Source organism: Bombina bombina, chromosome 4 (genome assembly GCF_027579735.1).
Source record: "Bombina bombina isolate aBomBom1 chromosome 4, aBomBom1.pri, whole genome shotgun sequence".
Taxonomy (NCBI): domain Eukaryota; kingdom Metazoa; phylum Chordata; class Amphibia; order Anura; family Bombinatoridae; genus Bombina; species Bombina bombina.
This window is the reverse complement of record NC_069502.1, coordinates 167437155-167454985: the sequence shown is the minus strand read 5'-3', so window position 1 is coordinate 167454985 and position 17831 is coordinate 167437155. Positions and strand designations below refer to the sequence as shown.

Below are 17831 nucleotides of genomic sequence, written 5' to 3'. Positions count from 1 at the left end.
GAACACAGTCTATCTGGTAGTTCAGACATGTTAAACAGGCATAAACTTGATAAGAAAGTACAAAAAACGTTTTAAAATAAAACCGTTACTGTCACTTTAAATTTTAAACTGAACACACTTTGTTACTGCAATTGCGAAAAAACATGAAGGAATTGTTCAAAAATCACAAAATTTTCACCACAGTGTCTTAAAGCCTTAAAAATATTGCACACCAAATTTGGAAGCTTTAACCCTTAAAATAACGGAACCGGAGCCGTTATAAGCTTTAACCCCTTTACAGTCCCTGGTATCTGCTTTGCTGAGACCCAACCAAGCCCAAAGGGGAATACGATACCAAATGACGCCTTCAGAAAGTCTTTTCTAAGTATCAGAGCTCCTCTCACATGCGACTGCATGCCATGCCTCTCAAAAACAAGTGCGCCACACCGGCGCGAAAATGAGACTCTGCTTATGCTTTGGGAAAGCCCCTAAGAAATAAGGTGTCTAATACAGTGCCTGCCGATATTATTATATCAAAATACCCAGATAAAATGATTCCTCAAGGCTAAATATGTGCTAATAATGAATCGATTTAGCCCAGAAAAGTCTACAGTCTAAATAAGCCCTTGTAAAGCCCTTATTTACGATCGTAATAAATATGGCTTACCGGATCCCATAGGGAAAATGACAGCTTCCAGCATTACATCGTCTTGTTAGAATGTGTCATACCTCAAGCAGCAAGAGACTGCACACTGTTCCCCCAACTGAAGTTAATTGCTCTCAACAGTCCTGTGTGGAACAGCCATGGATTTTAGTTACGGTTGCTAAAATCATTTTCCTCATACAAACAGAAATCTTCATCTCTTTTCTGTTTCTGAGTAAATAGTACATACCAGCACTATTTCAAAATAACAAACTCTTGATTGAATAATTAAAAAACTACAGTTAAACACTAAAAAACTCTAAGCCATCTCCGTGGAGATGTTGCCTGTACAACGGCAAAGAGAATGACTGGGGTAGGCGGAGCCTAGGAGGGATCATGCGACCAGCTTTGCTGGGCTCTTTGCCATTTCCTGTTGGGGAAGAGAATATCCCACAAGTAAGGATGACGCCGTGGACCGGACACACCTATGTTGGAGAAAGAGAGGGGGGGAGAGAGAGAGCGCGGGAGAGAGAGAGCACAGAAGAGAGGGGGAGAGAGAGAGAGCAAAAGAGTTCTGTACTGCAAAAAATGGCCGTGTAAACGGGCTTTAGGACTAGTATATATATATATATATATATATATATATATATATATATATATATATATATATATATATATGCGCATCAATTTTAAATTGGATTACATCTGTTATGATAGTGATATAAATGTATTAATAAATATAACATCAGTGCTTCTAAATATTTATGATCATAATACATTTGCAGCATAACATTTGTGAGAGTGTAAAAGATATAGTAGTTACAATGAAATTAGCTAGAGATACAGGAACAAAGCTATTCCTTGATATTTCAGGAGCACAATTTCTATCTGTCCTAATTTTCCATAACAAAGGAGATAAGATAAGCAAGAAGATGTTGAAGGGTTATGTCCCAGCACTGGACAGCACTTTGCTAACAAATTTACAGTTGCAAAAGCTTTTAAAATATGTATTTTAAATGCAGATCTTATGTAATGGAGGGAATAATATTTGTTGCATAGATAACAAAAATGAATGTAATGTTTCTTTGGTAAATACCAAGGTTTAATTTTGGTTTATTGTTTAGGGAAATAGTTATTTTGACTTGGCTTGTTAAACTATAGACTGTTTAAAACATTGCTTTCCAAAGCAAAGGTATAATTAGCGAATATAAAATAAAATGGTAGAGCTGCAGGATAGACTTTGATTCAGGCATGTAACACCACTAACAGCTACATTTACAGCTAGTTGAGAAAAGCTCAGCTTTCCCATGAGCCCTTGCTCTGGCAGAAGACACATGTACAGTTTGGCAGTTTTAAAATAGTTGTCTGCCAAAGAGCCAGGTGCTCACCCTAAAATAAATAGCAATATATAGGTCAGTGCAGGGCAACCTACAGGCTGATGTTAAAAACAGAGAACAGTGTAGGAATCAATAGGACCTTAGAAAACACTTTAATCTCCACATTCCACACCTACCTCATTAGTTTCTGTTTCTTAGCTGCATCCTGGAAACTGCGGAACTCTTCCCCTGCTTTTATCTCATAAAACTGAGGTTTCAGGGTTGTTTTCTGGTCTTCCTCCTTCATCCTTTCCTGCCTCTTTGCTCTTTCCTCTTGGCGTATGAGCTTGCGCTGTTTCCTGACCTCCACGACCCATTCCTTTTCATCATCGGAAGTTTCCGAACTCTCTGCATCACTTGGTTTTCCTTCTGGTTCATCCTCTTCCTCCTTTGCAGACAGAGAAAAGTGGCAGATTTAGGCAGACTTATTAACAATATTTATGCTAAAAATATATAGCTCACTAAAAGGAAATCAATTATTTATTAATACAACAAAGTTACCTATCTTAACCTAAAATATGTATTAATAAAACAAAGGTAACGATCTTAACCTAAAATATGTATTAATAAAACAAAAGGTAACTATCTTAACCTAAAAACATAATTTATGCTTACCTGATAAATTCCTTTCTTCTGTAGTGTGATCAGTCCACGGGTCATCATTACTTGTGGGATATTAACTGCTCCCCTACAGGAAGTGCAAGAGGATTCACCCAGCAGAGTTGCTATATAGCTCCTCCCCTCTACGTCACCTCCAGTCATTCGACCAAGGACCAACGAGAAAGGAGAAGCCAAGGGTGTAGTGGTGACTGGAGTATAATTTAAAAAATATTTACCTGCCTTAAAAAACAGGGCGGGCCGTGGACTGATCACACTACAGAAGAAAGGAATTTATCAGGTAAGCATAAATTATGTTTTCTTCTGTTAAGTGTGATCAGTCCACGGGTCATCATTACTTGTGGGATACCAATACCAAAGCAAAAGTACACGGATGACGGGAGGGATAGGCAGGCTCTTTATACAGAAGGAACCACTGCCTGAAGAACCTTTCTCCCAAAAATAGCCTCCGAGGAAGCAAAAGTGTCAAATTTGTAAAATTTGGAAAAAGTATGAAGCGAAGACCAAGTTGCAGCCTTGCAAATCTGTTCAACAGAGGCCTCATTCTTAAAGGCCCAAGTGGAAGCCACAGCTCTAGTGGAATGAGCTGTAATTCTTTCAGGAGGCTGCTGTCCAGCAGTCTCATAAGCTAAACGAATTATGCTACGAAGCCAAAAAGAGAGAGAGGTAGCAGAAGCTTTTTGACCTCTCCTCTGACCAGAGTAAACTACAAACAGGGAAGACGTTTGTCGAAAATCTTTAGTTGCCTGTAAATAAAATTTAAGGGCACAAACTACTACCAGATTGTGCAAAAGACGTTCCTTCCTCGAAGAAGGATTTGGGCACAAGGATGGAACAACAATCTCCTGATTGATATTCCTGTTAGTGACTACCTTAGGTAAGAACCCAGGCTTAGTACGCAGAACTACCTTATCCGAGTGAAAAATCAAATAAGGAGAATCACAATGTAAGGCTGATAACTCAGAGACTCTTTGAGCCGAGGAAATAGCCATTAAAAATAGAACTTTCCAAGATAACAACTTTATATCAATGGGATGAAGGGGTTCAAACGGAACACCCTGTAAAACGTTAAGAACAAGGTTTAAACTCCATGGTGGAGCCACAGCTTTAAACACAGGTTTAATCCTGGCCAAAGCCTGACAAAAAGCCTGAACGTCTGGAACTTCTGACAGACGCTTGTGTAACAGAATGGACAGAGCTGAGATCTGTCCCTTTAAGGAACTAGCAGATAAACCCTTTTCTAAACCTTCTTGTAGAAAAGACAATATCCTAGGAATCCTAACCTTACTCCAAGAGTAACCTTTGGATTCGCACCAATATAGGTATTTACGCCATATTTTATGGTAAATCTTTCTGGTAACAGGCTTCCTAGACTGTATTAAGGTATCAATAACTGACTCAGAAAAACCACGCTTTGATAAGATCAAGCGTTCAATTTCCAAGCAGTCAGCTTCAGAGAAGTTAGATTTTGATGTTTGAAAGGACCCTGAATCAGAAGGTCCTGTTTCAGAGGTAACGACCAAGGTGGACAGAATGACATGTCCACCAGATCTGTATACCAAGTCCTGCGTGGCCATGCAGGCGCTATTAGAATCACTGATGCTTTCTCCTGTTTGATTCTGGCAATCAATCGAGGAAGCATCGGGAAAGGTGGAAACACATGAGCCATCCTGAAGGTCCATGGTGCTGTCAAGGCATCTATCAGGACCGCTCCCGGATCCCTGGATCTGGACCCGTAGCGCGGAAGCTTGGCGTTCTGTCGAGACGCCATGAGATCTATCTCTGGTTTGCCCCAACGTCGAAGTATTTGGGCAAAGACCTCTGGATGAAGTTCCCACTCCCCCGGATGAAAAGTCTGACGACTTAAGAAATCCGCCTCCCAGTTCTCCACTCCCGGGATGTGGATTGCAGACAGGTGGCAAGAGTGAGACTCTGCCCAGCGAATTATCTTCGATACTTCCATCATTGCTAGGGAGCTTCTTGTCCCTCCCTGATGGTTGATATAAGCTACAGTCGTGATGTTGTCCGACTGGAACCTGATGAACCCCCGAGTTGCTAACTGGGGCCAAGCCAGAAGAGCATTGAGGACTGCTCTCAATTCCAGAATGTTTATTGGAAGAAGACTCTCCTCCTGATTCCATAGTCCCTGAGCCTTCAGAGAATTCCAGACAGCGCCCCAACCTAGTAGGCTGGCGTCTGTTGTTACAATTGACCAGTCTGGCCTGCTGAATGGCATTCCCCTGGACAGATGTGGCCGATAAAGCCACCATAGAAGAGAATTTCTGGTCTCTTGAATGGAATGAAGGACACGGCATGCACTTTGAAGTTTTGTTAACCTGTCCTCTGTCAGGTAAATCTTCATTTCTACAGAATCTATCAGAGTCCCCAGGAAGGGAACTCTTGTGAGTGGAAAGAGAGAACTTTTCTCTTCGTTCACTTTCCATCCATGCGACCTTAGAAATGCCAGTACTATCTCTGTATGAGATTTGGCAGTTTGAAAGCTTGAAGCTTGTATCAGTATGTCGTCTAAGTACGGAGCTACTGAAATTCCTTGCGGTCTTAGTACCGCCAGAAGAGTGCCCAGAACCTTTGTGAAGATTCTTGGAGCCGTAGCCAGTCCGAATGGAAGAGCTACAAACTGGTAATGCCTGTCTAAAAAGGCAAACCTTAGATACCGGTAATGACTTCTGTGAATCGGTATGTGAAGGTAAGCATCCTTTAAATCCACTGTGGTCAAGTACTGACCCTCTTGGATCATGGGCAAAATTGTTCGAATAGTTTCCATCTTGAACGATGGAACTCTTAGGAATTTGTTTAGGATCTTTAAATCCAAGATTGGCCTGAAGGTTCCCTCTTTTTTGGGAACTACAAACAGATTTGAGTAAAACCCTTGTCCTTGTTCCAACCGCGGAACTGGATGGATCACTCCCATTAATAAAAGATCTTGTACGCAGCGTAGAAACGCTTCCTTCTTTGTTAGGTTTGTTGACAACCTTGACAGATGAAATCTCCCTCTTGGGGGAGAGGATTTGAAGTCCAGAAGGTATCCCTGAGATATGATCTCTAACGCCCAGGGATCCTGAACATCTCTTGCCCAAGCCTGGGCGAAGAGGGAAAGTCTGCCCCCCACTAGATCCGGTCCCGGATCGGGGGCCCTCAATTCATGCTGTCTTAGGGGCAGCAGCAGGTTTTCTGGCCTGTTTGCCCCTGTTCCAGGACTGGTTAGGTTTCCAGCCTTGTCTGTAGCGAGCAACAGCTCCTTCCTGTTTTGGCGCAGAGGAAGTTGATGCTGCTCCTGCTTTGAAATTACGAAAGGAACGAAAATTGGACTGTCTAGCCTTGGCTTTGGCCTTGTCCTGAGGCAGGGCATGACCTTTACCTCCTGTAATGTCATCAATAATCTCTTTCAAGCCGGGCCCGAATAAGGTCTGCCCTTTGAAAGGAATATTAAGCAATTTAGATTTAGACGTAACATCAGCTGACCAGGATTTTAGCCACAGAGCTCTGCGTGCCTGAATGGCGAATCCTGAATTTTTAGCCGCAAGTTTAGTTAAATGTACTACGGCATCTGAAATAAATGAATTAGCTAACTTAAGGAATTTAAGTTTGTGTGTGATGTCATCTAGTGTGGATGATTGAAGTGTCTATTCCAGAGACTCAAACCAAAATGCTGCTGCAGCCGTGACAGGCGCAATACATGCAAGAGGTTGCAATATTAACCCTTGTTGAACAAACATTTTCTTAAGGTAACCCTCTAATTTTTTATCCATTGGATCTGAAAAAGCACAGCTATCCTCCACTGGGATAGTGGTACGCTTAGCTAAAGTAGAAACTGCTCCCTCCACCTTAGGGACCATTTGCCATAAGTCCCGTGTGGCGGCGTCTATTGGAAACATTTTTCTGAATATAGGAGGGGGTGAGAAAGGCACACCGGGTCTATCCCACTCCTTAGTAACAATGTCAGTAAGTCTCTTAGGTATAGGAAAAACGTCAGTACTCGTCGGTACCGCAAAATATTTATCCAACCTACACATTTTTTCTGGGATTGCAACTGTGTTACAATCATTCAGAGCCGCTAATACCTCCCCTAGTAACACACGGAGGTTCTCAAGCTTAAATTTAAAATTTGAAATGTCTGAGTCCAGTTTATTTGGATCAGAACCGTCACCCACAGAATGAAGCTCTCCGTCTTCATGTTCTGCAAACTGTGACGCAGTATCAGACATGGCCCTTGCATTATCAGCGCACTCTGTTCTCATCCCAGAGTGATCACGTTTACCTCTTAGTTCTGGTAGTTTAGCCAAAACTTCAGTCATAACAGTAGCCATATCTTGTAATGTGATTTGTAATGGCCGCCCAGATGCACTCGGCGCTACAATATCACGCACCTCCTGAGCGGGAGATGCAGGTACTGACACGTGAGGCGAGTTAGTCGGCATAACTCTCCCCTCGTTGTTTGGTGAAATATGTTCAATTTGTACAGATTGACTATTTTTTAAGTAGCATCAATACATTTAGTACATAAATTTCTATTGGGCTCCACTTTGGCATTAACACATATAGCACAGAGATATTCCTCTGAATCAGACATGTTTAACACACTAGCAAATAAACAGCAACTTGGAAATACTTTTCAAAGTAATTTACAAATAATATGAAAACGAACTGTGCCTTTAAGAAGCACAGAAAAATATTATAACAGATAAAATAATTAAGTTATAGCATCAATCTTTGTCAGAATATACAGTTTTAGCAAAGGATTGTTCCCCTCAGCAAATGATAACTAACCCAGGCAGCAGAAAAAAAAATACACAAATAAACGTTTTTTATATCACAGTCAATACAATCAGCACAGCTCTGCTGTATGATTACTTCCCTCAAAAAAGACTCTTGAGATCCCTGAACTCTGTAGAGATGAACCGGATCATGCAGGAAGAAAATGAACCTCTGACTGAGTTTTTCTGATGCATAGTGAAAGCACCAAAATGGCCCCTCCCCCACACACATAACAGTGAGAGAGATCAGTGAACTGCTCTAATTTAAATCAAAACTATTGCCAAGTGGAAAAAAAGTGCCCAAAACATTTTTTCACCCAGTACCTCAGAGAAAAAAACGTTTTTACATGCCAGCAAAAAAACATTTTACCTCAATAATTAATTGTCATTTAAAACCTATTGCAAGTCCCTGCAAAATAGGTTAAGTCTATGTATACAGTTTAAAAGCCAGAGAAGTACCATTTCCCAGAAAACTGAAGTGTAAAATATACATACATGACAGCCTGATATCAGCTACATCTACTGCATTCAAGGCTGAGTTTACATTATAACGGTATGGCAGAATTTTCTCATCAATTCCATGTCAGAAAATAATAAACTGCTACATACCTCTTTGCAGATTAATCTGCCTGCTGTCCCCTGATCTGAAGTTTACCTCACTCCTCAGATGGCCGAGAAACAGCAATATGATCTTAACTACTCCGGCTAAAATCATAGAAAAACTCAGGTAGATTCTTCTTCAAATTCTACCAGAGAAGGAATAACACACTCCGGTGCTATTATAAAATAACAAACTTTTGATTGAAGATATAAAAACTAAATATATCACCATAGTCCTCTCACACATCCTATCTAGTCGTTGGGTGCAAGAGAATGACTGGGGGTGACGTAGAGGGGAGGAGCTATATAGCAACTCTGCTGGGTGAATCCTCTTGCACTTCCTGTAGGGGAGCAGTTAATATCCCACAAGTAATGATGACCCGTGGACTGATCACACTTAACAGAAGAAATATGTATTAATAAAACAAAGGTAACTATCTTAACCTAAAATATGTATTAATAAAACAAAGGAACTTATCTTAACAGAACATTATATTTATATATTAACGGGACATTATATTCGTATGCTAAATCACTTGAAACTGATGCAGTATAACTGTAAAACGCTGTAAAAAATATCACCTGAGAATCTCTATGTAAAATAGGAAGATATTTTACCTCACAATTTCCTCGGCTCAGGTAAAAAAATAAAATAAATGAAGAAATGAACAGCAGCCAATCAGCATCAGCAGTGCTGAGGTCATGAACTCTTTTACTGTGATCTCATGAGATTTCACTGAACTCTCATGCGATTTCATAGTAAACTTCCTTAAACTGAATAGGGAAATAACATAAGTGTGCATGAGGCTCAATCCCTTGTCTGTCCTGGGACAGACATACTAACTTGCTGCTTAAAGTCCTTTACAATGGGGTGTGAAAACTTAGGACATTTTGAGGTAAAATATCTTCCTTTTTTACATAGAGATGTCCAGGTGATATTTTCTAGTCAGTTTTTTACAGCTATGCTGCATCACTTTCAAGTGTTTCAACATTTGGGTATTATGGCCCTTTAACTAATATATAATTTGCAACACCATGTATCTAAATGGCATGCATTTTCCCCTCTCCCCCAACATGTATACAAACAAATAAACATATCCCATAGGAATACTTGTCAGTTTGTGTGGCTGTTTTTGCTGTAACCTGAAACATTCCAAAACAAAGCTGGTTTTATGAGAAAAGTTGCGTACAGTAACAGATAAAGGGGAACTCTGAGAACATGTGTGTATGAGGCTTATATGACTTGCAGTAAGTCACCATCTTAAAAATCATTGCATTACAGCAAGTGATAATCCTTAATGAGATTCTCCCAGAAAAAAAAAAACTACAGCCATATACTGTATACCATGGATTTCAGAATCAACTCAATATATTGAAAATAGGTGAAATAGGTGAAAAATAGCAAATAGCAAAAAAAATTAAAAAAAATGTTATGAATTCAACAGACCATTATTTCGAAAGGAACATAAAAATGAATACAAACAAACCCAAGCAAAAACAAAATGTTCTTTTTAGATGTTGGGTTTGATACAGAGATCACTCTACATAGCAGATTAGGTTGAAAGAAGACAAAAAAAGACCATCAAGTTCAGCCTTCTATGATGCCTGTTTTGTTAAAAAAACTGAAGTGATAAACTGACCACAATAATTTTAAGAGGAAAACCCATTTAACAAGCGATCTTGCTCTTACACATTCTGTTTTTAGTCATAAAGAATACCATGTAAAGTTACTATATTGGTAATCATTAACCCATGATGCCCAGAGATGCCATAGTTTAACTAATATTACAGCAAACTAAAAAACAAATGTTTGTTTGATATTAAACAAGTATTGATTTTCCCTTAAAGGGACACTGAACCCAACATTTTTCTTTTGTAATTCAGAAAGAGCATGTAATTTTAAGCAACTTTCTAATTTACTCCTATTATCAATTTTTCTTCGTTCTCTTGCTATCTTTATTTGAAAAAGAAGGCATCTAAGCTTTTTTTTGGGTTCAGTACTCTGGACAGCACTTTTTTTTTATTGGTGGATGAATTTATCCACCAATCAGCAAGGACAACCCAGGTTGTTCACCAAAAATGGGCCGGCATCTAAACTTAAATTCTTGCATTTCAAATAAAAATACCAAGAGAATGAAGAAAATTTTATAATAGGAGTAAATGAGAAAGTTGCTTAAAATGTCATGCTCAATCTGAATAACGAAAGAAAAATTTTGGTTACAGTGTCCCTTTAAAGGGACACTAAACCCAAATTTGTACTTTCATGATTCAGAACATGCAATTTTAAGCAACTTTCTCATTTTCTCCTATTATCAATTTTTCTTTGTTCTCTTGCTATCTTTATTTAAAAAGCAGCAATGTGATGCATAGGAGCCAGCCCATTTTTGGTTGAGTACCTGGGTTATGCTTGCTTATTGGTGGGTAAATGTAAGCCTCCAATAAGCAAGTGCTATCCATGGTGCAGAACCTAAAATGGGCTGGCTGCTAAGATTTACATTCCTGCTTTTTAAATAAAGATAGCAAGAGAACAAAGAAAAATTGATTATAGGTGTAAATTAGAAAGTGGATTAAAATTGAATGCTCTATCTGAATCATGAAAAAAAAATGTGGGTTCAGTGTCCCTTTAAAGTGTGCCCTCGTCACAAACAATTCTCATGGAATAAACGGTGCAAACCAGCGTCTCCTCATAGTTAATAGGACATAGAAGTCTTAGCATACTGAATCAGTGTGAAATCTCACTGGAGGTAAGGCGCAAGGGAAGAGTCATTTAGTAACTTTTGATATTTACAGGAATAAGAGTTTTATTTTTTTACCTGCATGTTGTCTTAAGGTTAAAAGGGGAGAGATGATAAATGAGAAACACAGAGGAACGAGATTAGCTAAGGATCCACAAAGCACTGCAGCTCACGATGTGGAAAACTGTCAATGATGTGACATGTAACTAACTGCTGATTGGATCATAGGCAGTTTTCTCTTGAGACCAGCAGCGCTCTGTGGCTCCTGAGCGGTTAAACACACATTATTGTAGAGCTGACAGTGGAACACTACTCATTCTAGCACTTGGCGCTGTCATGGTACCTGCTCCTTGGGATGTAGGTCTTCTAGTATCTTCAACTTCTTCTTTCTTTTCTCTGTGACTTTAGACACCAGTGGGTTTATCAGCCTGTACTCCTCACTTTGCTCATCCACTTGGAAGTGTGGATTCTCAAACATGACTTTAAATCGGTCGTCACTAAGAATGCTGGGCATTTTCTTGAAAATAAAGAGTTCAAATTAAAATTTACTGCAAAACATTAAATAAAATATTGTTTAAATTTATGCTTTTTCCTTTATATTACAGTTTAAAGTGATTTAAACAGAACAATTATTGTCTTGAGATACTAGATTTGTAGAGCGCATTTTAATATTCGACACCTCTTTTGCATGAATTACTTAGCAGTACAGCTGAATAATAATGAATAAAACAACTTCATAAAAACCATAAATTATTATATCATAGATAACAAAAAATACTAGAAAAAAAAATACTAGAAAAATTGCAATTTCTCAGGTAAGATAGAAGAATTTGTGCTGTAAGTAAATGCAGATGAGGAGAATACAGTTACTACTTTGCGGACTCTATTTTCAATATAGTCTTTCTAAAGTATTTGTTTTTGATTGTTCATAATATGAAATACTTTACTAATGCAATTATTGAGAGGTGATACCATTTCGAATCATTTGACTTAAATGATATTGCACAACGGTGTACTCAATTCTGCTGTATACTGTATCTAACCTTAGAGCAAATCATTCTTGTAATGTAATGTCAATGGATATCCACATATGCTGCTTTTTGACTTTGCAGATTATTTTTCGATAAACATACTCTAGAGCTATAACAAATTTAGATCTGTATAAACTGATGATGATCAAGCTTATGGGAAGGTGCCATTGACAGTGGGATTGAGGGATCTATTTTACAGAACATAATTTAAAAACAGAATTTATGTTTACCTGATAAATTACTTTCTCCAACGGTGTGTCCGGTCCACGGCGTCATCCTTACTTGTGGGATATTCTCTTCCCCAACAGGAAATGGCAAAGAGCCCAGCAAAGCTGGTCACATGATCCCTCCTAGGCTCCGCCTACCCCAGTCATTCGACCGACGTTAAGGAGGAATATTTGCATAGGAGAAACCATATGATACCGTGGTGACTGTAGTTAAAGAAAATAAATTATCAGACCTGATTAAAAAACCAGGGCGGGCCGTGGACCGGACACACCGTTGGAGAAAGTAATTTATCAGGTAAACATAAATTCTGTTTTCTCCAACATAGGTGTGTCCGGTCCACGGCGTCATCCTTACTTGTGGGAACCAATACCAAAGCTTTAGGACACGGATGATGGGAGGGAGCAAATCAGGTCACCTAGATGGAAGGCACCACGGCTTGCAAAACCTTTCTCCCAAAAATAGCCTCAGAAGAAGCAAAAGTATCAAACTTGTAAAATTTGGTAAAAGTGTGCAGTGAAGACCAAGTCGCTGCCCTACATATCAGATCAACAGAAGCCTCGTTCTTGAAGGCCCATGTGGAAGCCACAGCCCTAGTGGAATGAGCTGTGATTCTTTCGGGAGGCTGCCGTCCGGCAGTCTCGTAAGCCAATCTGATGATGCTTTTAATCCAAAAAGAGAGAGAGGTAGAAGTTGCTTTTTGACCTCTCCTTTTACCGGAATAAACAACAAACAAGGAAGATGTTTGTCTAAAATCCTTTGTAGCATCTAAATAGAATTTTAGAGCGCGAACAACATCCAAATTGTGCAACAAACGTTCCTTCTTCGAAACTGGTTTCGGACACAGAGAAGGTACGATAATCTCCTGGTTAATGTTTTTGTTAGAAACAACTTTTGGAAGAAAACCAGGTTTAGTACGTAAAACCACCTTATCTGCATGGAACACCAGATAAGGAGGAGAACACTGCAGAGCAGATAATTCTGAAACTCTTCTAGCAGAAGAAATTGCAACCAAAAACAAAACTTTCCAAGATAATAACTTAATATCAACGGAATGTAAGGGTTCAAACGGAACCCCCTGAAGAACTGAAAGAACTAAGTTGAGACTCCAAGGAGGAGTCAAAGGTTTGTAAACAGGCTTGATTCTAACCAGAGCCTGAACAAAGGCTTGAACATCTGGCACAGCTGCCAGCTTTTTGTGAAGTAACACAGACAAGGCAGAAATCTGTCCCTTCAGGGAACTTGCAGATAATCCTTTTTCCAATCCTTCTTGAAGGAAGGATAGAATCTTAGGAATCTTAACCTTGTCCCAAGGGAATCCTTTAGATTCACACCAACAGATATATTTTTTCCAAATTTTGTGGTAAATCTTTCTAGTTACAGGCTTTCTGGCCTGAACAAGAGTATCGATAACAGAATCTGAGAACCCTCGCTTCGATAAGATCAAGCGTTCAATCTCCAGGCAGTCAGCTGGAGTGAGACCAGATTCGGATGTTCGAACGGACCTTGAACAAGAAGGTCTCGTCTCAAAGGTAGCTTCCATGGTGGAGCCGATGACATATTCACCAGATCTGCATACCAAGTCCTGCGTGGCCACGCAGGAGCTATCAAGATCACCGACGCCCTTTCCTGATTGATCCTGGCTACCAGCCTGGGGATGAGAGGAAACGGCAGGAATACATAAGCTAGTTTGAAGGTCCAAGGTGCTACTAGTGCATCCACTAGAGCCGCCTTGGGATCCCTGGATCTGGACCCGTAGCAAGGAACTTTGAAGTTCTGACGAGAGGCCATCAGATCCATGTCTGGAATGCCCCACAGTTGGGTGACTTGGGCAAAGATTTCCGGATGGAGTTCCCACTCCCCCGGATGCAATGTCTGACGACTCAGAAAATCCGCTTCCCAATTTTCCACTCCTGGGATGTGGACAGCAGACAGGTGGCAGGAGTGAGACTCCGCCCATAGAATGATTTTGGTCACTTCTTCCATCGCCAGGGAACTCCTCGTTCCCCCCTGATGGTTGATGTACGCAACAGTTGTCATGTTGTCTGATTGAAACCGTATGAACTTGGCCCTCGCTAGCTGAGGCCAAGCCTTGAGAGCATTGAATATCGCTCTCAGTTCCAGAATATTTATCGGTAGAAGAGATTCTTCCCGAGACCAAAGACCCTGAGCTTTCAGGGATCCCCAGACCGCGCCCCAGCCCATCAGACTGGCGTCGGTCGTGACAATGACCCACTCTGGTCTGCGGAAGGTCATCCCTTGTGACAGGTTGTCCAGGGACAGCCACCAACGGAGTGAGTCTCTGGTCCTCTGATTTACTTGTATCCTCGGAGACAAGTTTGTATAGTCCCCATTCCACTGACTGAGCATGCACAGTTGTAATGGTCTTAGATGAATGCGCGCAAAAGGAACTATGTCCATTGCCGCTACCATCAAACCTATCACTTCCATGCACTGCGCTATGGAAGGAAGAGGAACGGAATGAAGTATCCGACAAGAGTCTAGAAGTTTTGTTTTTCTGGCCTCTGTCAGAAAAATCCTCATTTCTAAAGAGTCTATTATTGTTCCCAAGAAGGGAACCCTTGTTGACGGAGATAGAGAACTCTTTTCCACTCTGAGAAAGGCCAGGACGATGTCCGTGTGAGCCTTTGCTTGAGGAAGGGACGACGCTTGAATCAGAATGTCGTCCAAGTAAGGTACTACTGCAATGCCCCTTGGTCTTAGCACAGCTAGAAGGGACCCTAGTACCTTTGTGAAAATCCTTGGAGCAGTGGCTAATCCGAAAGGAAGCGCCACGAACTGGTAATGCTTGTCCAGGAATGCGAACCTTAGGAACCGATGATGTTCCTTGTGGATAGGAATATGTAGATACGCATCCTTTAAATCCACCGTGGTCATGAATTGACCTTCCTGGATGGAGGGAAGAATTGTTCGAATGGTTTCCATTTTGAACGATGGAACCTTGAGAAACTTGTTTAAGATCTTGAGATCTAAGATTGGTCTGAACGTTCCCTCTTTTTTGGGAACTATGAACAGATTGGAGTAGAACCCCATCCCTTGTTCTCCTAATGGAACAGGATGAATCACTCCCATTTTTAACAGGTCTTCTACACAACGTAAGAATGCCTGTCTTTTTATGTGGTCTGAAGACAACTGAGACCTGTGGAACCTCCCCCTTGGGGGAAGCCCCTTGAATTCCAGAAGATAACCTTGGGAGACTATTTCTAGCGCCCAAGGATCCAGAACATCTCTTGCCCAAGCCTGAGCGAAGAGAGAGAGTCTGCCCCCCACCAGATCCGGTCCCGGATCGGGGGCCAACATTTCATGCTGTCTTGGTAGCAGTGGCAGGTTTTTTGGCCTGCTTTCCCTTGTTCCAGCCTTGCATTGGTCTCCAAGCTGGCTTGGCTTGAGAAGTATTACCCTCTTGCTTAGAGGACGTAGCACTTTGGGCTGGTCCGTTTCTACGAAAGGGACGAAAATTAGGTTTATTTTTGGCCTTGAAAGGCCGATCCTGAGGAAGGGCGTGGCCCTTACCCCCAGTGATATCAGAGATAATCTCTTTCAAGTCAGGGCCAAACAGCGTTTTCCCCTTGAAAGGAATGTTAAGTAGCTTGTTCTTGGAAGACGCATCAGCTGACCAAGATTTCAACCAAAGCGCTCTGCGCGCCACAATAGCAAACCCAGAATTCTTAGCCGCTAACCTAGCCAATTGCAAAGTGGCGTCTAGGGTGAAAGAATTAGCCAATTTGAGAGCATTGATTCTGTCCATAATCTCCTCATAAGGAGGAGAATCACTATCGACCGCCTTTACCAGCTCATCGAACCAGAAACACGCGGCTGTAGCGACAGGGACAATGCATGAAATTGGTTGTAGAAGGTAACCCTGCTGAACAAACATCTTTTTAAGTAAACCTTCTAATTTTTTATCCATAGGATCTTTGAAAACACAACTATCTTCTATGGGTATAGTGGTGCGTTTGTTTAAAGTGGAAACCGCTCCCTCGACCTTGGGGACTGTCTGCCATAAGTCCTTTCTGGGGTCGACCATGGGAAACAATTTTTTAAATATGGGGGGAGGGACGAAAGGAATACCGGGCCTTTCCCATTCTTTATTTACAATGTCCGCCACCCGCTTGGGTATAGGAAAAAGCTTCTGGGAGCCCCGGGACCTCTAGGAACTTGTCCATTTTACATAGTTTCTCTGGGATGACCAACTTGTCACAATCATCCAGAGTGGATAATACCTCCTTAAGCAGAATGCGGAGATGTTCCAACTTAAATTTAAACGTAATCACATCAGGTTCAGCTTGTTGATAAATGTTCCCTGAATCAGTAATTTCTCCCTCAGACAAAACCTCCCTGGCCCCATCAGACTGGTTTAGGGGCCCTTCAGAACCATTATTATCAGCGTCGTCATGCTCTTCAGTATCTAAAACAGAGCAGTCGCGCTTACGCTGATAAGTGTGCATTTTGGCTAAAATGTTTTTGACAGAATTATCCATTACAGCCGTTAATTGTTGCATAGTAAGGAGTATTGGCGCGCTAGATGTACTAGGGGCCTCCTGAGTGGGCAAGACTCGTGTAGACGAAGGAGGGAATGATGCAGTACCATGCTTACTCCCCTCACTTGAGGAATCATCTTGGGCATCATTGTCATTGTCACATAAATCACATTTAATTAAATGAGAAGGAACTCTGGCTTCCCCACATTCAGAACACAGTCTATCTGGTAGTTCAGACATGTTAAACAGGCATAAACTTGATAACAAAGTACAAAAAACGTTTTAAAATAAAACCGTTACTGTCACTTTAAATTTTAAACTGAACACACTTTATTACTGCAATTGCGAAAAAATATGAAGGAATTGTTCAAAATTCACCAAAATTTCACCACAGTGTCTTAAAGCCTTAAAAGTATTGCACAAACCGTTTTTAACTTTAACCCCTTTACAGTCCCTGGTATCTGCTTTGCTGAGACCCAACCAAGCCCAAAGGGGAATACGATACCAAATGACGCCTTCAGAAAGTCTTTTCTATGTATCAGAGCTCCTCACACATGCGACTGCATGTCATGCCTCTCAAAAACAAGTGCGCAACACCGGCGCGAAAATGAGGCTCTGCCTATGATTTGGGAAAGTCTTATCAAAATACCCAGATTAAATGATTCCTCAAGGCTAAATATGTGTTAATAATGAATCGATTTAGCCCAGAAAAAGTCTACAGTCTTAATAAGCCCTTGTGAAGCCCTTATTTACTATCTTAATAAACATGGCTTACCGGATCCCATAGGGAAAATGACAGCTTCCAGCATTACATCGTCTTGTTAGAATGTGTCATACCTCAAGCAGCAAGAGACTGCTCACTGTTCCCCCAACTGAAGTTAATTCCTCTCAACAGTCCTGTGTGGAACAGCCATGGATTTTAGTAACGGTTGCTAAAATCATTTTCCTCATACAAACAGAACTCTTCATCTCTTTTCTGTTTCTGAGTAAATAGTACATACCAGCACTATTTTAAAATAACAAACTCTTGATTGAATAATAAAAACTACAGTTAAACACTAAAAAACTCTAAGCCATCTCCGTGGAGATGTTGCCTGTACAACGGCAAAGAGAATGACTGGGGTAGGCGGAGCCTAGGAGGGATCATGTGACCAGCTTTGCTGGGCTCTTTGCCATTTCCTGTTGGGGAAGAGAATATCCCACAAGTAAGGATGACGCCGTGGACAGGACACACCTATGTTGGAGAAACCATATGTATTGTTAAAGGACCACTCAATGCAATATCATTGCATAATTAACAACTGCATAATAAAAATACAATGATTCCACAGTTACACCTAATTTCAA

General features: G+C 40.8%; 2 protein-coding genes across 2 annotated transcripts in view; one reads left to right on the top strand and one right to left on the bottom strand.

Moving 5' to 3' along the window:
- Positions 1-17831, top strand: part of ATP6V1C2 (ATPase H+ transporting V1 subunit C2) — a 450645-nt gene that overhangs the window by 182865 nt on the left and 249949 nt on the right. The window lies entirely within an intron of this gene.
- The window catches only part of NOL10 (nucleolar protein 10), a 282225-nt gene that overhangs the window by 128882 nt on the left and 135512 nt on the right, over positions 1-17831 (bottom strand). The window contains exons 18-19 of the mRNA XM_053709682.1: positions 11070-11243; positions 2136-2386 (exon numbers count right to left, since the gene is read on the bottom strand). Coding sequence (XP_053565657.1) covers positions 2136-2386; positions 11070-11243 — 425 coding nt within the window. The remainder of the gene's footprint in view (positions 1-2135; positions 2387-11069; positions 11244-17831) is intronic.